Source organism: Acanthaster planci, linkage group LG01 (assembly GCF_054643075.1).
Source record: "Acanthaster planci isolate LZ-2023a linkage group LG01, COTS_SCS, whole genome shotgun sequence".
Classification (NCBI taxonomy): domain Eukaryota; kingdom Metazoa; phylum Echinodermata; class Asteroidea; order Valvatida; family Acanthasteridae; genus Acanthaster; species Acanthaster planci.
Genome location: NC_141777.1, coordinates 15,908,161 through 15,931,332, shown reverse-complemented (window position 1 = coordinate 15,931,332; position 23,172 = coordinate 15,908,161). Strand labels below are relative to the sequence as shown.

The 23,172-nt window shown below is 41.9% G+C and overlaps 1 protein-coding gene across 5 annotated transcripts in view; it reads right to left on the bottom strand.

The window, feature by feature from the left end:
• Positions 1 to 1,909: 1,909 nt before the first annotated feature.
• Positions 1,910 to 23,172, bottom strand: part of LOC110988541 (DNA mismatch repair protein Mlh3-like) — a 78,290-nt gene continuing 57,027 nt past the window's right edge. For 4 of the 5 annotated variants that reach the window (XM_022252160.2, XM_087133086.1, XM_022252161.2 and 1 more), the window contains one exon: positions 1,910 to 4,828. In XM_022252160.2, the coding sequence (XP_022107852.2) occupies positions 4,781 to 4,828 (48 nt within the window). In that variant the 3' untranslated portion in view covers positions 1,910 to 4,780. The remainder of the gene's footprint in view (positions 4,829 to 23,172) is intronic. The other variant, XM_087133082.1, reaches the window with a different exon arrangement.

Below are 23,172 nucleotides of genomic sequence, written 5' to 3'. Positions count from 1 at the left end.
ACTGTCACAAACAACCAGACCGTCGATGGACTTAAAACTCACAACTGCTTGTTGTCTCTATTGTTTAGATCGTCGTAGACACTAGGCAACGTGTGAACACGGAAAATGTAAATGTACTGTTATTACTGCAGGCCGTGCACACAGATTACCACGAATAGAAATAATAAACACAATTGTAAAAAACTCTGTCTTGTGAACACAATCGGTACAAATCAAATCAGCTTGTAGAATTTGCATACATAGACTTAGTGAGCACAGTAAAAATCAAATATTGCTGCAATGAGTGTAGACAAAGCTGGGGAATAGAAATTAAGAACTGCCCATTAAAAAAACCACCGCTTTTACTACAGGAAGCGGTGGTTTTTTATGACATAAATATTATTTTTATAATATGAATGAATATGAAATAAAGAATGTTACGACCCATGTTTTGACCATTAGCGAAAAACTACGCCAACTGGCGTAAAGCTGTTTTAAAAGACCACGTTGATCAGTACTGTATCATCCTGTTAGACAAACCCAAACTCACACGACGAAGTTGTATCAACACTAAACGTACAAACCAACGTCAATTTAAAAACGTAACGCTCAAGAACTACTACAATTTACAACAAAATTGCTCGAGACAATCAATTGCGAGTCGTACCCTAGGGTAAAAAAGGCCGCTTGCTTAGGAAAGACTATATCGATGCGATCAAAGCGTACGTGTTGCAAGAGTTGTTTAAAGAAACTGACTTAAAGGAAATCGGGAGGTTTAAAGGCAACTTTAGAAATTGGGAATTCGTATCTCGATTGTTCAACACAGATCAGATCAGTGTGATTTTTTTTCAATCTCACGCACAAATGACTGAAGCCAATATAATGCCTCAGTTGAGACAACTGACAAGTTTCAAACCCCAGTTAAGACATTTCCTATTCTGCACTCACACAAAACTTTCTTTTTTCAATTGAATGATGCTCCGTTCCGAACTATTCTCGTTGTAAATCATTCCTAATGTTCATTAATATTTCTTCTTTCATTAAAGGTCAACATGTATTTCAAAGATATCTAAATTCTTGCAAACGCCATTGAGAGACCAATTTTGTGCCTAGATATATCGATTGGCCATTAGAGGAAACGCCTTCAAATGTTACTTTGAGAAATTTCTTGTTCCGTTTATCTGCAATATATTTTCTTTCTACAAACGATTTGAAAAGAAGGCTAATGTGATGCAAAACGAGCAAAAAAGGTCACCACCTCGCAATAGGGCCTACAATGCGTACATTTTAGATGCAAAACGCAGCAAATGTGTGTGCCCTAAGTCTGCATGTCATGGCAAAATGCCTGGCAGAAAGCTCTTCCGACTGCAAAACTTTAAAAGGGTTGTAATATAAGTTCCGACAAAAATATCGACAAACAGTTTGTATCACTGAACTTTTCTGGATTCAAGCTTTAACGTGATGTACAATTTGATACATTAAAATTATTTGTGGGTGATTTAACAAATATATAGTCGTGAAAAGAAGAAAATAGGCTTTTGCGTGGTACCAAAAACGTGCAGAGTGGAAAATGGCAAGGAAAGTGCAATAATTCATTTTACCACGTCCACGGTCAAATGCATTATACGTGGCTTTCTTTGACACATTGTCTTGTCTATTGCTAGCCTAGGAAATGTCTCTGTCGGGTCTTTGCTACATTATACGTCGTCAAATTGGCATCCTGCCAATATGTCCCGGGGCTTTGTGTGAATGGACGTTGCTAGGTTCATTAGCTGTTTCGGCTAAAATTTCTAATTAAATATTCCTACACAGCAAGAACAACAGGGAAAATCTCCACATTTTTTGTTTTGGTCAAAACTGTTCTTTGGTTAAGTTCAAGTTTGCATGATTTCGGCAGGGGTCTAAATTTGAAATCCATAAAATATAAACATTTTGTAGGCTGCAAAAGTTTATTCTTGCATGACTGTCATCGTTTACACCACCTCTTTAGAGATAGTAAGCTCTGAAACCTTTGAGAAAGGTATGTCAGTTTTACTCTATATAACTGAAGTAAATGTGAATGAAACTTAAGCAACAGACACATGTACTAAGTACTTTGTATAAATTCTTCCTAAACTCTCCATCAGAGAGATCAATATAAGGAGGCCTTCAGGAGAGTGGAAAAACTACTTTAGGTACAAATACAAGAGTGGAAAAATTACTTTATTTACCAGTATATTTCAAACAATCATAACTCCACTGCAATACCGTAAGATATGTGTAATTTATGCACAAATTAACTTCTGAGTAGTTCTTTCCAACGATACCAGACTTGTGGTTGTAGCTGGAGACAATGTAAAACCCACCTTGCCATATTATGACCATCTTTTTAAACTGTGAATAGTATACACATATGGACTAGCAATGAGGTCACTAGTGCACGTCTATCCCCAAAATTACACTGTGTCAAGGGACACTAAAATGAACCCTCAATGTTTTTTTTGTTTTTGAAGTGCTATTGAAAATTTAATTAAAACAGTTAAAACCCCGAAAGGATATTTTTCTAGTTTGAGGTGTCACATATGGACTGGCAAAATTTGGTCACTAATGCACGGCCATTCCCCTCGGGCCTGTGAGTGACCAAAAGAGAGTCCTACCTCTTCTGGTCAGTCACAGTCCCTCCGGGACATAGACGTGCACTAGTGACCTCATTGCCAGTCCATGATGTATAATAGCTCCCCATGGTAGCACGGAAGTTGATAAATAAATTGGCTCCCCAAGCTAAGCCGTTCTTCTCAAGAACAAATTTGTCGACATCTAATAACAAGGGATTTAATATTAACTTTTTAACCATTTCAAATAAATGTTACATTTGTTTTCCCATACCCTGCAATGTACACATGACATCATCAAGTACAAGGTAATACTTATTAACATTTGATACCATCTTCTTGCGTGTAGCTACAATGACATGCACACTAACCACTGTGTGACAGTTCCACAGTTGCTTTGTAAATCACCCAGATGAGTCTTTTTACCTGTTTGCCGAGTGCACCTTGCAAACAGCAAAAAATAGTAACTGACACATGATAGTGAATAAGACAGTGAGAATCCAGCCTGCAATCATGACTATGTGTAAGGCATGGTATGATGGTAATTTGCAAATTGCACCAGTTCCCTAACAAATTCTGGGTCTGGATGAAATATCATCACAAAAACTCAAAAGTATTAATTCTAGGTTATCTCTGCTCCAGATAGTTTTGTTCTTGTTTGGGGTATAACTGTTCTGAAGTCTCCAGTAAGAGCTTTGTCATCGAATTCAGTGAACTATAACAAGGTGGAAAAGTTTAAAAATAAAATTGCAATTGCACTTTAAGTTACAGTGAGTAGCAAGGGCTTACAACCAGAGCTACAGGTTCTTCTGGGAAAAATTCATCTATCAAATTGTAATATTTGATTTAAGTGAAAACCTTACCTATTTGAACTATCGGGCTTCAATAAAAGATTGGAAGGATATTTCTCAGGGGCTGTCCATAAGTATGTTTGCACGAGGGGGGGGTGCCATTAGGCCTACGTACACTGTGCGTACAGAAGGGGAGGGGCTCAAGCTAGTGCATACCTTACGCAAACCAAAAATTTTGCCTTTAATGACTTTTCATCATCTCAATACCTTCTCAAACAAATACATGTCATGATCTACTTTTGTATGTCAAAAAACACTCAAGCGGTATCCTCCACTGTCCACCACCCCATTATTTATCCTACCTGCAAATGCCATGCCCATTATTAGTAAACTACAACATTACTCATGACAAAAAGACCAGCAAAGTCTTCTGGAATGCGTATGTGTACAGGGGAGGGGGTTAGGTCACTGTGGATGCCATGCATACAGTAGGGGGAGGGGGGTCTGAAAAGTCGGCATTATGGACGACCCCTTGTTGAAAATTTCCCACAGCTCTCAATATCTGCCCTAAGCAGAAGCACCCCCTCATCAGTTGAAAAGAGCCATATTGGTCGGGAGTGTTCCTTTTGTTGGTTGCGATGCAATTGGTTATGTTTCATAGTCATTTGTGAACCAGTGATGTGCACTTACTACCATACAAGTACCAAAGGAGCCTCTGTTGCTAGGAATATTGGGCCCTTTCTTGGTCCAGCTCAGGGGACATTAAAACATTTCAGTTTTCTGTGACAGAAAATAAGTCAACATTGGTACTTCAGTAAAGTTACATCTTTCTGATGCTTGTGTATAATCGACCATTCCTAGACATATGTCTCTTTAAGCAAAATGAATGTTACTGATATTTGCTAAGACTCTTTTACTTCGTTTCAAAGCATTCAATTATTCAGTATAATATCTTCAAGGGAAGAAATAGCACAAGACTCCCTAAAATAAACTGCTTAAAAACACACTGCACCATTCCTGATTAGAATACAAGAAATTTAACCTGCTAATATTCAAAAATACATTTAATTAATGTCACAATTTGGTATGTACATGTATCAACAAATATCTTGGAGTAGAGCTTCCTTCCTGTAAGTTTCCTTACTGGTACCTATTGGCAAGAGTTCTATCAAACATGAAATAAACGACCTGCAAATAACCTAACTTTGATGCAGCACAAAATACAGAATTTCCTGTTAGAATTCAAGATAAGTAACGAATGTCATTCAGTGACATGGCAAAATTCATGCATCTTAATACGGTTTGGTTAAGTCCCCCAAATCAGATTTTCCTGACAGCAGCCTGGATCAAATGAAAGGTGGATACATCATACCATAGTTTGATAATCAGTGATGAATTGATGGGTCTTTCTCCACCTTCTCATTCCACTTTATGTAGATGCCATAATCGAGGCTTGCATTCATGAACCTGTGAAATGGTGATAAATATCAAACACGGTAAATTGAATTCAAGAACTACCACAAAAGCTTGGAATTAAGGTGCACAGTATAAAAGAAGTTAAGGGGGATGAAGATGAACTACCTTGCAAATCCATGAAAGAAATGTCCTATGAATGGTGTGTATGTCCAATTGCCTCTCCTAATCAAAGTCTTACAACTTAGTTTTAAATGCTCACCCTTGCATAAATGCCATGACAGAGGTTTGCAAAGGAGGTTCATGTTGACTGAGATCCAGACTGCTTTGAGCAAATTGGGATAAATAGGCAAAGCTCCAAAAACAACCTCCAGCCACGGTTAGAATGACAACAGAAATGTCCCATTCAAATACACCTATTGTTACGTTACCAGTCCCTCTCCACAGAAGGTAGGTTTGCTTTCTACTGAACAGACTTATTCCCACCCTTACAGAAGATGACATCCAAGAAAGTTGGGGTTGAATCAGAGCCAGTAAAGGTGCCATGCATGGCCGTGGGCATGTATATGCTTAGACAATCGAGGATAGAACTTCAACCTGCACGCATTACATTATTCATAGCAACTTCAATGTTTTTATATCTGTTGCAATTGGGCCATCTCAGACACAGCTCACTCACTGATCAAGTTTCAGACAGGCATTCCAGAGTCACGCTGAACTGATTTATAGGCATGATTTGAATTAAGTTGGACGTCTGAAACAATTGGGTGCAACCAAGGGCAACAGCCCAGCAGGCAAAAGCTTAATATTTGGAGTAGTTCAGAATGACTCAGGCAACTTGGTTTCACCTAAATGCTCTTGTATGAGCTGAATTCAATGCAGATGTAAATGTATGTAATTAAATAGTGACATGACATTCCATACTCTAACAATAAAAGCTAAATTGAGTGTATGCATGCATTTATCCTGAACTAAATTTATACTTGGCCCATGAGTTATCCATCAATACATATGTAACAACCTCAACTCCTTAACTTGACGTAAGATGTTTTTGGTAGCGCTGAATTTTGAGTCTCAGTATTACCGAACTCGCAGAAGCAATCGTCCTGGCCCAAGTCAGACTTAAAAGAAGTCTTTGTTGACAAACAGAAGTTGGTTAAGAATACGAGTTTCTCTTATTCTCAAAGCTTTGCCTCATGCAAAGCTCCTTATAGTCAAACAGAGAGTTGGTGAGGAAAATCCTCCTCTTTGCTAACAAGTATTTCACCGCAGCAAAATACTTCACAAATCAAGTATTTTCTCAACATGAAAACACTTCACAGGCTCAAAGCATCAAAGCTGGTCTCATTAGACTTTAGCTCTCTGCTCGCAAAGTTCCAACTCGATTTCTCAACACTTTTTCAGGGATTTTATACTCTACAAATCTACTATATTAACATAGTTACTGAATATAAGTCACAAGTAAATTATGCAGTAAGGTTACATCACCCTGCTCTAAATTGATGACTAATTCCATTGACTTATAAGAATAAAACCAAATGATGTAAACCCATGACTTATATCAATTTCTTAATAAAGTTCCACCCTTTCATTACAAAGTAATATTACTCCATGAAACAAGGAAAGTTGTGGGTGCACTGGCCTCCGCCTCCCCCTTCCAAGTAGCTAACCAAGTTTTATCAATGGGTCAACTGGCCTTGGTGAACATCTGGTGTTTAACTCATTGACCACTTTACTTTTCTGGAAACCTGTTCACAAAATCTCAACATTGTTACAACATAATTATAGGGTCATGCTCTTTTGACATCACAAGTTATGTTCTTCCTACAAGTAGCTGCTAAAAATATGGCTGAGCATCAGTACAAGAGTAAAAGAATAATTCACGTGTTAAAATCCTATGCAGCTATTAGAACACTGGATAATAACACAAGTATTACACAGTAGATCCCTGTTACAGCGCTCAAAAGGAGACCTATCGGAATTGAGCGGTATAACCACACAGCGCTATAACCGACTGGATGGACGCGCAACAGGTGCGTCAAACATGGGCACAAGTACATGTACTTTTATGTACTGTACATATATACATGTATATGTCTCTACATGTATATGTCATGTATTTGAATTATGTTTACATGTATCGCTAGTTGCATGTACCGTAATTTTCGGATATACATGCAAGATGGTGCTCCCAGTTATCTCAAAGTTTTTGGTGATGCCAATCAAAAAAAAAAAACAAATCTGTTCAAAAACTGCCATGGGGCCTCTTGCATGCTGGATAGCGGCACACACCTGCATCTGCACCCACATCCTGACTGCTACGGCATTCCCGATTCGTGGACAGTCCAATCGCTGAATTTTTTTCAATAACCTTGTGACCACAGAAAGTGATATGTCATCAGAAAACTAAAGTGAGAACAGACCCCGACATGTCACACCAAATGCAATCAGCGAAAAGACAAGGTTTGCTATATGAAAACACATGTACCATTTGAGTGGCTGATTTTTATTTATCGGTAGAAAGAAACCTTTAGGTAACAAAATACAAGCATCTCAATATTTATTATTTGTGTGCCAAGGTCACGAGAATAAATAAAGAGGAGAAAAATAATCACTACAATGTCACTACAGCAGAGCTTGTTGTACATGTAGTCCGAGTAACTCGGACCCTAAACATTTGTAACATTTGGACATGGTCGGGCAATAGTAGGGTCCAAGTACCTTCCACAGGGTTTTGCTTCCATTAATTTATTTCACTCAAATAGCTCGTTCCTCGAATCAAAGTCCTCCAGCAAATCTGCAAGATCAGCTGCACTCAGAGGAAATCTTGACATTGAGCGCATTTGTACGGAAGCAGACATGACGAAACACCAAGCAGAGCTGGAGGCAGCACAAAAGAGGGCCAAATTAGAAGCGGCTTTGAAGATGGCTGAAGTTGAAGCAACTTTAGCAAAGACTGAATATAGAAGAATGCCATTAAAAGGTCTTCGAACTTCAAAGGGGAGGCCTTGACAATGCGGTGGAAGATGACGACAGAGGATCTAGTGATGACTCAAGAAAACACAACTTCTCTGATGAGGATTCGGCTTGTACTGATGACCTTGACTCAGAGTTACAGCTGCAACCAGGAGCAACTGAAGCCTTCACCAGCTACGGATGAACCACCGCACAAGGGTGAACAAGGCCAGAAATGTGAAGAACCCAGGCTTAACGGTCAGCTCCAAGAGTTGACTTGCAAGCAGAAAATGGTTGAATGACAGTCCGTTCATCAGGTCCCATTAGACAGACAGTTTGAGTCGTATCCAGATTGTTGGGTTTGCAAGCACCAGGATCAATTATTTCAGCAGGGAACCACAGATCAAAATGTCACAAAAGTCATTCGAGAAAACTGAGTTCAGTGGTGAACACGGTCATTAGCAGGAGGTGAGTGGATCTGCAGGGGAAGGAAAGCTTTCCTTGGATTTGCAGTTGAAGAGAGAAGCTCATCCAACATTCGTCCAATGGGAAAGGCTTGTGGACAAGTGGGCCATAAAGCCAGCAGCGCAGAGAGCGGTGCAGGAAGATGGTGATGGCTATAAGTAGTTTGTCTAAGCAATAGCCCTTCACCCCCAAAGCTTGATGGCAACTAAATAAATCACCCTCCTGAAGACGAACAGAGCATACTGTCAAGTCATACTGTCAAGTGTTCACCATCGGTTCTTCTCAGAACCACACACTTATAAAAGAGATATTTTCTTGTACATGGCCCAACCGCAAGCCTAACCTAATTTAGTACTTCCACCATGCATAGCTTCAAGTCTTATCTATCCACGCTCTATGGGGACCTCATCATGAGTGAAGTTAGGAGATTGAACGTAGTTCGCCATCAGATGTTCAAAACTTATCAACAACCTGACTTTCCTGAAACGTTGCCGTGACTCAAACATCATCTCGAAGGGACTTCACCTCAAGGATCCCATCAGAAACTGCCAGTCCAGCCACATACTCCAAGATTCCAGCTGGTCTCTACTGTGACTCCAAATCTCAAGAACAAGACCCAAGCTAGCATCACTGGACAAGCAGATCAACAAGTCTCAGTAGACTCTTCAAGATACAGGCCAGCCAAGAGATTTCTCCAAGATTCAAGCCCTCACCCAGTCACTGGCACAATGCAGATCAAGAAATAATTTGCCAAGCTGTGCCCCAAACACCTTGATCAGAATAGGCAATCCCCTATATCTCCTTTTCCACCTCAACAAGGCCGGGCCCAGCAGCTTTGATCCCAGCAAGCATTCATCAAGAAGACAGTAGTGAACCTCAAACAGCGACAACTCAGAGCACTGGAAACCAAGGTTCTGTCCTTAGGCATGAACTTTGCTGTCCCACCGAAAACTATCCCAGTTGAGGACATCATCCAGTCTACAGAACCAGTGCTACAACACCTGAGCAAGACAGCAGCAGAGGACGTCCGCATCTAGATCTATCAAACCATCAAACAAGGCAAGCTGCCCAAGACCAACTTCTCAACACAAGAATTCACAGTGCTCAAGAACCTATGTCAAGACGAGTCCATCCACATCTTGCCTGCAGACAAAAGTAATGCAACAGCAGTCATGGATAACGCCAACTATGTCAGTGAGGTCACTGACTTCCTCTCCACCCCTACTTACCACCCCTGCAGAAAGACCCAACTCCATTTGTTGAACGGAAGATCGCCAGCAAGTTGTTGGCACTCCAACGCTCCAATACCATCTCCTACCAGCTGTACAGACAGCTCAGACCGTCCAGCTGCACCTGCCCCAGGTTCTTTGATCAGTCGTTCCTGGATCACCTCAACGACCTGCATCCCAACATCAAGTTCACCATGGAACAGGAGGGGAGGAATTCCATTCCTTTCCTGGATGTCAAGGTCTCCTGCTGCCCAGACAGATCCCTGGGACATGCCGTCTACTGCAAGCTGATCCACACAGACCAGTACCTGAACAGTGCATCATTCTGGAGGAGTCCTATTGGTGTCAAGGCCGGTATTATGTTCCTATGTCTTTGAAGGACTCCTACAAGACCCTTCCCAACAATCAAGCAGTTGCAGCCAAATCTTGTGTAGCACAACAAGGAAACAGCGCAAAGACCCAAAGGCCTATGAAGAGTACAAGAAGACTTTTGACGGATACCTGAGGGTACATCCAGAAAATTCCAAAGAGGAATTACTGACAGATGATGTTATGAACTACTTACCATTCCATCATTTCACTCATCCAAGGAAACTAGGAAAAATCTGAATTGTTTGGGATGCAGCCACAAAGTATCTTGGGACTTCCCTAAGCAATCATGTGTACATTGAAGACTGCCACGATTTTTTTGTTGGGTGTCTTGCTGCAGTTTTCACTTGGTGAAGAGATTGCAAAACAAACTGACATCAACGCAATGTTCAATAGATCTCTGTCAATGTGACCAATCTGAAAAAAAGAACCATCGGCAAATAATTTTTTTATTCAGCCTTTATTCAATGGTGAAAGAGTATCATCAGGATACAATGTTTTCACTTTACTCTATGCCTAGTCCTCCACAAACTTGAAAATATAATGTAGATAGTGGATATTTAGCCATCGTCAGCTTAATGTAACTGAATGGCACTTGGCCAACTATAGATAGATTTTACATTAGTGCCGTCTGCGCATATCCGCATCGAAACCGAGGCTCTCTGTGTTGAACTTTGTCGCGCGCGCCCGTGGAGTCGACACAGTACATGCAGTATCCGGTTCTTAGATGTGGTGCCACTTCAGTTTAAAACACGCCCACTGCAAAAGATAAACGACCATTGCAGGTATGTTAGTTCGCGGTAAATTGCCATTATTTTGTCTTTTGATTTCACGTGTCGAGTCATCCTGAAAAACTCTTCCACAAAAATTTGCAGCCTGAAAAGTCTGTATTTTGCATCTTGACTCCTTACTTTCAATTGTCTGATCGTATTAAGAATTGAAGCTGACACATACAGCCTCATTTTCAAATGCTGAAGTGCACAGATCGACGCTAAAAGCGTCGTATTGGGATCCCTCTATAAAGTAGAAAGCACCCTCTTTGATGTGGATTCATGAGTAAATCTACAAAGGCTGTTTTAATACAGTACCACCGGATTTCAAGCTGGGTGTGTAGTCTAGTGGGTAGTACAGAAATCTTGAGAGCTCACATGATATTCTCCAAGCTGGGTTCAATACCCAGCTACTGCCTTTTTAATTTCTCTCTAAAATGTAACAATATTCTTTTATTACTCCTAAATTGACTCCCAACATTTAATTGCAGAGTATTACATTTTCTTTTTCTGATTCATGGCTCTGGAGGATTATGGGTAAAAAGTCTGAAATTGTAAAAATAGTTTGATCAGATTTATTACTGTGCATGCCCGGCATTTAGGCGGTGATGGTTATATATCCAGTGCTTGCAACTGCAAAATAGGATAAGCTAACAAATTAATAACAAACCATAGTAGGAAATCAAAACTGAACTCCTTGGGTGATTAGTGTACTAGTCTAGTGCGCTTCAAGCACTTGTATTCTGAAATCGAAAACAGAACTAGAACCACACATGACAAAAATGACCACTACTTACCTCTTTTTTACTGATTCACCAAGCACAAACTCAATCAGTTTTCGCTTACGTCTCCTTATTGAAGGAAGTGTTGATGTCGAAGTACAAATGGTACAAATTAATGTATTAACAGTGCAAAACTGTCACCATCATCCATAAGTGCTCAACACAAAGCTACCAAAGCAAATCTTTAGTATGTCATGCAAACCAATGATGTAATACATACGACATACTCCGATTTTTACCGAACCTATCCCCAAAGCTACTAGAAGCTTTGCTGTTCCAAAAGCATAGTTGTGCACTGCATGGCAACTTGAAGCTAGGGCCCTTTCAAGTCAAAGCCAATAAAGCCGAAGCCTGAGCTGGAGTCAGAGGATTTGGAATAGGGCCCAAAGGCTACATGTATAAATTCTGATTCTATATTGAAATTGGATAAATTCACTGAAATAATCTCTCAAATGTTATGCTCCTGGAACTTCCTATATTTCCTGAGGCACCATTTCAAAATTCTCATCGGGTAGGTGTCGGACAGAACGGTCTGACCTATCATTTATTATCTGTTGGCTATCAGGTTAAATGTTCTCAAGTGGCCAATTCTAACTGATTAATGCCTTTTTATTGCCTTACTTCCAAGGCTATGTGGTTTCAGTGGAGCAAAACCCCCTCCATTATTCACTCAACACAAGTCACTGTTATTGGTTGGATGGCCCACTCCTATAGTCAACCGATAAGAATTTTGAAATGATGCCTGAATATAATTTCAAGTTATCAATGCAACACAAAATAGAAGTCACTAAAACTTTGCACACAGTTTCCTAGATGAATCGTTTGCAGTAGTGAACTGCACAAATTTGGTACTGATTATAATAATTTGGCTAGAATGGAGCAATAGAGGAACATGGTAATGTTCCTGTTCAATCTTGAACATCACTGCTGGGATGTAGGATATTGGAAAGAAGGCATAGGCAAACATCCCCTCCAAGCTGATAGAGAGGGCATCTTTCACCCAGGCTTGTGGGTGAGGAACCTGGTGCAAAATACAGGTATCTGTGCATTTTCTGCAAAGGCGAAGAGGTGACATGTGGTCAGATGGGTCATCTATACCCTAAGACTCCCCCCCCCGCCCAGGGTCTCCTAACCTTCCCCCACCACAGCCCATGACCAACTGACATGCATCAGTACCCAGGAGGATCCACCGTTCCACCTGACTACACAGCAGGATCCGTCACACTCCAGTACCTCCAACCAGCATATACATGTAAGCCCCACTCCCTGTCGGCATCTCTTCAGTCTCCTGACGACGGACAGAGCACACTGTCCGAAACGTTGAGCCTCTCCGGTTCTTATCAGAACAACACAGACTCAAAAAAGAGATATTGCATGGTGTTTACCGCAAGCTTTCCATCTTAGACATGTGATTTGTTAAGTATCTTGAAAATACTGTGGAAATAAATGCATCAAATGTAACTGCATGTACATGTACTATCTAATCCAAATACCATTTTTCATGCCATACAACATTCTGTAGGTGATTTAAAAAAAAAACAAAGTGACTATGTTAAGAACCAACATGAGACAAAAATAAAAAGGAGTCAAATCTTACACTTCACTCATCAAATGACTCCCCCCCCAAATGAAAAGCAGGTTCACTCCATTACAGTATTTGGCTGTTCTCTTTAAAAATATTTCCAAACTTGGCTTGTGTACATGAAACCTGCTGGGGGATGACAAACACTACTAATCCTAAAGAAACATGTTTTTCCACTGCTGTTTACCATTGACACTTTCCCATCCATCTAAACTTCATGTTAACAATAGATTAAATAGAAAACTGAAGAACATTTTGGCAAAGCCAATTATTCAAAGTCCTGAATGTTTCAACTGTTTATAGAAAAGGGAGAGTACATGTTGTTGACAAAGCCACATCCGTACCTCTGCTAGTATTACTGTTTCCTCTCCCTCCTCTGACTTGCAGATTTGAAAGGGTAGATCATGACAGAAGGTATGATTGGAAGAGGGCAGAAAAAAGTTTGCATTGTTTGCAAGTTGGCGACACATATTCTCCTTTTTGGTTGGGAGCAAAGTTCAAAGCATGAAGGTTTTCCCCATTCTTATCAAGTATTGAGTTAAACAAGATGTAATAACCTAAATTTTTGCCTGGATAGTCCCATGTAACAAAGAGAAAAGGATGAGTAATCTTTAATGGGCCGAGGTCAGTGATCATTGTTATGATACTACTTTATGCTCTCATGTATCTATGTGGGTGAACAGTCTCCTAACCATGGCTGAATAAACGTGCTCCCGCCAGCACTAAGAGGACTCTACACTCTGTGCCATCGCTTTCCTTATGCCACCTCCATATCACTACAAGGTGGCAGTGGTAAAGGTTATTAGGACACTGCCGTCTAACCCGATGCATCTGCTGTCTGATTGACCAAAAATCAACAGTATCTTTGGAGTCCTGTGCTCGACACAAACGGCAACGGGCACCTTCAGCCAACATCCATATGACACCATACAGTGTAGCCAGCCACTGTTAACATGACTCCACACGTACAAGTGCGGTGTTACAACCCGCCATTGCGTTGTCACTGTAAACTGCAACAGCGTTCTGCCGAGACGATTTCGCACCAGCCTGACAGTGTGTTTCTAGCCACCTGGAATGCGTGAAGTCTGTGTCTAACGTTGCTCTCCTGCCCAACATTACACCAAGCAGTTCCCATCACAATGTGAACGAGCCCAGAGGATTTACCATACCTACCTGGCCCCAGGGATTGCCTGCCGCATTGGAACATGATTCGGCACCGGACCGCGGAGCTGCACAGAGAACACTCAACAAGACCACATTCGGTGAACTGAGTGATAACTATTGCCAAACTGACTGTAAGATTAATGTAATAGAGTTCATAGCCTGTTATGAGTTAGATTTTTTTATGTTGTGAGTTGTCGGAAAATTAATACTTTGCTAAACAAATATAGTGATACTACTTAACGTAGTGTAGGGATACATATATACTCTCCCACATGGCAGTTATCATACCCTGTACCAACAACACAGTCAGTTTGGTTGACCTTAGACCGTATCACTTCGCTGGAGCTGGTAGTGCTGTGCATCTTGACCACATCACTCTGCCAACTAGCTGGAGCTATGTATCATAGACTTGCCAACAAGTCACTATGGTGAAATACCCGGAAATGCCCTGGGATGTTCCAGACATGCCTGAGGAGTTCAAACTCTCTAAACGTATGTCCCTTTGCCTCATGGACAATGATGTAACTGCTCAGAGGGAAATAGCAGTCAAACTAAAGATTGCTGTGGGAAATCAGGGCCTGAAAAGGATAAATGCAACAGGTCTCAGTGATGAGGAACAAAATGACCCAAACAAACTGTGGACCTCACTTGAGAGCCATTTGCAGATTAAGGTCAATATTCGTATCTGTGGGCAAGAATTAATGCATTTCAGACAGAAACCGCAAGAGCCCTTGGATGAGTTTGTTACGAAGTGCCAAGCTAAAGCAACACTGCAATTTTCAGCCCAGTGAGCTAATTGAGTGAGCCTGTGCTAGAGCTGGTGGTTGCTTCCACACCATTTGAATGCTTCCAAAAGGATCTCCTTGGTAAACCCAAGGGATTCACCATTGATGAGCTTCTAATAGAAGGCTGTAAATACGAAGCAATGGCAGCAAGCAAAAAATGCTTGCAATATCTTGACAGCAGCACTTCTGATAATGCTGTTGGCACCATAAGGAAGACCAACTGCATATACTGCAATTGCAGTCTCATGCACCAGCCACGCAAATGCCCAGAATATAACAAAACATGCAAAGCTTGTGGCTCCAAGGGCCATTGCGCGAACCATTGCAGAAAGTCAAAGCGCATGCAGCGCCGGGGCAAATCTCCCCGCAGACCGCATAGCCAATCGTGCAAATCGAGCTACTGCAGCCGTTCACAGTGGCACAGCCCAAACAGTAACGTGAGGAGTAGTACCAATAGGCAGTAGGTGGACCGTATGACCGATAGTACCGCAGCAGATGAGCGTGTGACCGAGGAGGACCAATCAGTTAACCTGCCCCCTAAAAGGCGTGTTCTGCTCTGTCACCCAGTCAGATTTGAACACCATGCAAACACCAGCACGCAATGAGGCATTCACTATCCTAGATGTGATGTGTCCAGACTTGGGCTTGGGCTCCAAGCATCTTCAACTCAAGGTTAACACAGGTGCAGGAGCCAACACCTTACCATTGCGTACAGTCAGGCAGATGTATGGTGGCACGTGGGCGTCACACACTCTATCGACCAAGGCAAGGCCGACTGCATATAGCGGCTCCAACATCAAGTGTCTTGGGTGCATCCACATTATGTGCCGATATAAAGATTCAGTATGGTCAAAGCAGCAGTTCTACATCGTAGACATGCAAGGCCCAGCCATAGCTGGCTTTAAGTGTGCAAGACTTTGCGGATTGTGACTATCCATTTTATACGTCCACCAGCACCACTAGCACTCTACCCTGCATAGATGCAGAGCCAAACCCAGGGCTTTCAGTCGATGATGAGTGCCCAGGGTCACATGCACCAATCAAGATGGTAGATGACCTCAAAAGCAGGTTTCCGAAGCAATTTGACAGGTTCCGGAACTTCAAGGCCAAAGCTCATCTGTACCTGAAGGTGGATGCCACCCCAAGTATAGATGCACCACACAAATACAGCATCAACCTCAAGCCAAAGCTGAAAGCAGAGCTCGACAAAATGGAGCAAGATGGTGTGATCTGATACATCGAGTACCACACAGACTGGTGCAGCTCGATCACTCCCATTGTGAAAACAGATGGGTCCTTGAGAATTTGCCTAGACCCCAAGTGTCTCAACGACAGCTTCAAGCGCTTCCCACACAACATTCCAACGTTGGAAGAGCTAAACCTGGCATTCATCAAAGCTAGATTCTTTTTCAAACTAGACACCAAGGCAGGCTACTGGTCAGTCCATCTTGATGAGAATCGCAGGAACTTACAGAGTTCTGAATGCCGTTAGGGAGTTACTGCTTCAGGAGGCTCCCTTTTGGGCTGTCAGTGAGCCAGGATATATTTCAACAGGCCATGAATCACATCATCAGTCAGGTACTAGGTTGTATGGGCACTGCTGATGACATTGCCATATTTTGGCAGGCAGAAGCTGAGCATGATGCGAACCTACTCCACCTAATGCAGAGCGTAGAGCACAAGGGCTGAGTCTTCAACAGTTCCAAATGGAAGATCAATGAGAACAAGATCAACTTCTTCGGTTCAGTATACTCCACCTTGGGCATCTACCCAGATCCAAAGCACGTCAAGGACATCCATGCCATTCCATCTCAACAGGATAAGGAGGACCTCCAGAAATTTCTTGGGTTGACGAACTTTGTTTCCGCATACATTCCACACTTCACAGCCAAGGCAGCACCTCTGAGGGATCAACTTTGTAAAGACTTCCTGTACCTGTGGCAGGAAGATCAGCAGCATTCGTCTCCATCAAAAACGCAATCAGCAGAGACTCTTGCTTGCATTACTATGATCCCGAGAAACCAACCACTTTGGAACTCGATGCGTCAGAGAGGGCTAGGAGCATGTCTCCTGCAGGAGGACCACCCAATCACTTTCACCTCAAAAAGTCTCACACATGCCTAATCTTGCTACTCCAACATCGAGCGAGAAACCTCAGCTGTAGTCTTCGGTATCACCCGCTTTCATTCCTACTTGTTCGGCACAGATTTCCACATCCACACGGATCACAAGCCACTGTTGAAAATCTGCAACAAACCCATGACTAGTGCCCCACTGCGTCTCCAAAGACTCCTTCTCAAAATTCAGCGTTACAACTTCACCATCACCTACAAACAGGGATCGTCCATGGTACTTGCTGATGCTCTTACAGGGGTCGAAATTCACGGTGGTCCGCTGGCCCGAGGCTAGTAGAAAAGTCAGCGGACCAGCTGATCTAGTGAAACTGGTGGTTCGGTGGGCCAGTCGAAATCTGATGTCTTTTCTGTCTTCACAGACATCTTTCAACAACCTTTTCTCATGTTAATATGCTTTTTTTATATGTCTTCCTACTTACACTTGCAATTTTTGAAAAAACAAAAAAACATTTTTACGAGTACCCATTCATGTTTGCTGTCGCAGTGGTGAAATACGTGCACAAAACGCAATGCATTAAACGAAGCTGCTTTGGTTCCTGCCTTGCCGTGCCCATGTAAAAGAATGCGTGATGGAAATGTGGCAACCAACACCAGTCTGTACTGTACATGTACTGAATGTCCACAGGACCAGGTCCACAAGACATCGATGTTGCAAGAGGTTTTTTGCAAGTTAATTCACAGAACTTGGTCTTATTTAGGTATGTAATTTCTGCATTCATGAGATTAATTTGAGGTTGTTCTGCTCGTGGCTCAAGGTATATCGCCCACTGGTCTGGATGCATACACACGCTTACCACGCGATACACGGACATTGTTGGCCAGTTTGCCGTCGCAATCACCTGAATAGCACTGTGTAAATTGTCTATGATTTTCTTGTGAATTGCTGAATGTAGAAATTTTTACATAGATTAAGACAGGTGTTAATCACTTTTTGAGATAATATGGAAGCTGTCATCTCCATTGATGCGATTCAATTAGCACAACAAATTGCCCTCCAAAAAAAAATGTTGACCTACCGATCCTATTTTTGAGAGGCATAGCACAACTGTTTTGGGGCCTAATAAAAGACTGTGTGTATTGCAGTAGGCCCAAGTTAAATAACCATAATAATCATGGATTCTGAGAAATCATGGGCAAACGTTGATCCTATTTGGGCAACCAAATATACGGCATGGCCTGCCCGATCGGGCAAACTAAAAAACAAACAGTTCGTCACAGCCTGGCCTGCGCCCTAACAAGGATTGCTCAAGTGGCTGCGAGTGCGGTTCTGGTATGAGACCACCAAATTTTCAGCATACCCTGTGAACTTCATGTAGACATTTATCATTTATCATATATCATTTATCTCAATGACAATCCAGTCACCAAGGCCATCGATCTGGTCCACTTTGGCTGTGGCAAACATGAAGCACTCCAGCATGAAACCACACGCGACCCTGTGATGAAGGTGCCACAACAAATCATATACGCAGAATGGCCAGACTCGATCGAGGAACTACCTGTCCAACTGTGGTCATACTGGCCATACCGAGATGAACTCGGGGTCTCCAACGGGGCCGTCTTCAAAGGTAGAAAGGTACTCATGCCAGAGAATGTGCGAGACAATATCACCAAGGCATGGACACCTAGGCATGGAAAAAGCAAGGCACCTGGCACGAAACTTGGTGTACTGGCCGAAAATCAAAGAGGGCATAGCGAAACAAGTCAACATTACTGGACCGAGCCCAGTCTAATGTGGCTTTTGCGAACCTGGGTTTCCCGGGTTCGCATTCAAGACCACCCCACCTAGTTTATGGCCTTTCTAGTGGTGAACGACCCACGATATAATGGCTTCAATCAGTACACGGCCATGTGTGTCCACTTTTAGGTCTGATTTACGGCGGTGTGGTTTGTCTGCAAGAGGCACTGTATGTGTGGTTGCAGCGCAGCCTGACTGCAGGCAGGAAAGTGAGGTAGTGAACTTATCTGTGAGTGATCAACGTATGTACATGTACAGTAACTAAATGTACACTGTACATCTAGCTTCACCTTGACGTCCTGCACATACGTACATATGTACATGTACAAGCACAAGTACTGTACATGTACCTGTACATGCACATGTACATGTGGGTACTTGTCATTGTGTGACCACTTGCATGAAATTCCGCAATAATTCGTGGCCAATATACAGTGCAATTTGTATGGTCAAGATGTGATATTTCTTGTGTATTCGAAAACAGCATTACTTCTTATAAGTTCAATTGTTTTCCTTTCCTCGGCTGTTTCAAACATAAAGAGAAAATGGGCTCAATTTGACCACTTTTCCAATCATAACGGAATTGTCTGAGAGGATCAAAACTGGAACAAAAATACGCTCTCACATAAGTCTTCCCTGTTTCTCCACCCTAGTCATTTGTACGGTGGGGTAATTTACAGTACAGTGAAGCTCAACTGAATACATAATACACAACTCAAAAGAATTTAAAGAACAAGAGAACAGAATGACACGCATGATTGCACCAACATTGTTGAGTATATTGTTTTAGAACCGATTGACAACACCTGAATGATTTTCACATAAGTTTAATGCCTCTTGTTCCGAAATGGTAGCCCAGGCATATAGACAATGACAAAAACATTTTGTTCCGTTCCTCTAATTCTTTTGAGTAGTGTATTCAAAACCATGAAGAAATTACTGCAAACGCAAAAGTTGAGAAAATGCTTTGCTGACAACAGATATGCATGGAAGTTTGGTCGGCCCGGCTGGCCGGGCTGCTCAAAGCTGAGAAACCATAATGCAGACTTGTGTTGTTCATAACATAAATGCCAACATCATATCTTGTGCAAAATGTTACCGATGCCAGTGATCGACCCATGTTCTCAACAAAATGAAAAGTGGAACAGCGTCTCGTAATGCACCGGATCACAAAAGATATCCATGCCGGTGTCAAGGTTGATCCGCTCTATGCATTTGCTTGGTGAGGAATTTACACAAATATTTTATTGTAAAGTGACACAAAGACCCGATCTCATTGACTTCTGCCCTCAGTCCTTAAACAGACACACTACATTTATACAGACTTTCCTGGACGAACTCATGAACCTTTAAGTTTCACCACTCCTGCGCGCATTCACGGAATGCAAAAATGTCCAAAAATATTATTCCACAAAAACTGCATTTATCTGTTCACCCCATTAACCCGGACTTGGGATAACAAGTGTGGACATAGTAATTTTTGTATGCCCACGTTGTGTACCACCGTGAAACAATAACAGAGTCATTTATTCTTTTTTTTAAATTCAGTACATTTTCACCCACAACCTCCTAATTTTTTTTAGAGTACCATGGGACGCCATAGTCACAGTTGGGTTGTACAAGAAATGTAAAAGCGTGCGTTGACTATGCCCCCGTTTGATGGAGGCGAGTGGCTTCCTCTCCCCGATAGATGGAGGCGAGTGCCTACCTACCTCCCCGATAGATGGATGCGAGTTCATTCACAGTTGGATTGTACAAGAAATGTAAAAGCGTGCATTGACTATGCCCCCGTTTGATGGAGGCGAGTGCCTACCTTGCCCCCGATAGATGGAGGCGAATTCATTCACAATTGGGTTGTACACGAAATGTAAAAGCGTGCGTTGACTATGCCCCCGTTTGATGGAGGCGAGTGGCTTCCTCGCCCCCGATAGATGGAGGCGAGTTCATTCACAGTTGGGTTGAACAATAAATGTAAAAACCGTGTGTTGACTATGCCCCCGTTTGATGGAGGCGAGTGGCTTCCTCGCCCCCGATAGATGGAGGCGAATTCATTCACAATTGGGTTGTACAAGAAATGTAAAAGCGTGCGTTGACTATGCCCCCGTTTGATGGAGGCAAGTGGCTGCCTTGCCCCCGATAGATGGAGGCGAGTTCATTCACAATTGGGTTGTACAAGAAATGTAAAAGCGTGCGTTGACTATGCCCCCGTTTGATACAGGCGAGTGGCTTCCTCGCCCCGATAGATGGAGGCGAGTTCATTCACAGTTGGGTTGTACAAGAAATGTAAAAGCGTGCGTTGACTATGCCCCCGTTTGATGGAGGCGAGTGGCTGCCTTGCCCCCGATAGATGGAGGCGAGTTCATTCACAATTGGGTTGTACAAGAAATGTAAAAGCGTGCGTTGACTATGCCCCCGTTTGATACAGGCGAGTGGCTTCCTCGCCCCGATAGATGGAGGCGAGTTCATTCACAGTTGGGTTGTACAAGAAATGTAAAAGCGTGCATTGAGTATGCCCCGTTTCATCGTTACTGTTGTGATGTCCATCATTCTTAAAATGAACTGATTCTAATTCAAATTGGATGGTATTTCCAAATTGGGTGTGTTGGTAAACAAATTTGAATTACGAATGAGGTTTTGTCATTCAAATTATAATAACTAGATACTCAAATAAAATACTTGGTATTGTCTGAATGCATTCAAACATGTACACAACTTTACTAACGAAATGGAGCGGGGAAAAGTCTGCAGGATTTAGTATATGTAATCTTGATTATAACAAAAAATAGGCCTATGTGCCGAAATTACTCCAAACTATGTGAAAGAGTCAGAGCTGGAAAAATGTTTTCACAAAACATGTGGGAGGCCTGGAATTCGACATGACTTTTTAGGATTAAATAAATAGCCAAAGTCTTCAGATGAATGACACAAAAGTAATAAATACCGTAAATAATAATGATGATCACTACACAACATGCTAAGCTACAGTGAACTCAAAGTTAAGGTGATACACACTTTCTGTCATTTTTGAGAATTTGTGTTTACTTAATTAACTGGGAAAAATATTTACATGTATCTCTAAAAACGAACGGGTTTGATTTCCCATGATGAATATGAGGTTTATGTCAACCACAATGAAGCATAAGAACACCCAAACTAAAGAACTAACTTTACTCAATTTTTTTTTTTTGAATTAAAGCATGTTGCATGTTCTGTATAGCCAGGAATGAAAACGGTGACGCCGTGGGATTTAGTGAGGATTACCTTATTTGCTTTGCAACTTTCGCACTGTTGGTGTCACTAGTAAATGTGTACAATAGAACATGATCGCATGCCTTTATTGCTTTGTCAATGTCAAAACACTAACAGTTCATCTCCTGAACTTAACTAGAATAGGCTTACAGGGGTAATAATGACACATGCATGAAACAGAAAGTAATATGCTGAAACAAGAAAAAAAAAAGTATTTCTCCCATAATATCATTCACTGGTGCACCCTAATCATGAATGGATGAGGCAAGCAGACCACTGTGCAAGTGCCACTGATATAGAGATCATGCAGTGGCCAGTGTATAGGCCAGTGCACGTACACCTATGCAACTTGGCCCTGTCCGCTTCGGGGTCAGCTGATTGATACTCTCACTCCTGCGGTTTCTTTTCTTTTGGGATCACCTGTTACCCACAATTTCAGCGACAAGTGATATATACCCGTTTAGCGCTGGACCCCCCCCCCCAAAACGAAGAAAGCCACATTAGACTGGGCTCGGTCCAGTAATGAGGGATGCCCAGCTTGCAGGGAAAACCAAACCAAGCAACAGAAAGAACCACTTGACCCACATGAAGTCCTGACAACCCCATGGACCAATTCTCCTTATTCCACCTCCATATCACTACAATCATGACTTTCACTTTTGAATTGTTATCTTAAGTGGTTCTTTTGATTTGGGCAAGCTGGGCAAGCAGTCCCTATTATGTTCAAACTATTATTTAATTCACCTCTTTTACTTAATTAATTGCACATAATTTTTTCTTAAACATGCACTAGAATAGACCTACTGGGTCATGACCATGATGACGTGGAATGTATCAATCCAACCTGGCTTCTGGACATGGCAAAGTGCCAACTTCTTGAATTATTAATTCACTGCCTAAAGAGGCGATTGGATCATTCCATGAGGCTGAGACACAATTTGTTACAGTATCCTTGTTACATTCGCAACTTTTCCACCTGTCATGACCTGTAGAGCAGGTCATTTACTCTGTAAAAATAATGCACACCTCTGCATTCAGCCTTGCAAATGTATAACAATGTCAGTTCCACATGTGGAATCCACATGCAGGGAAATAGCTGTTCATTTTTTAAGAACCAATATAACAACTGACACAGTCACAACCTCATGGAATGACCCAATTACGAGTTTAATTTC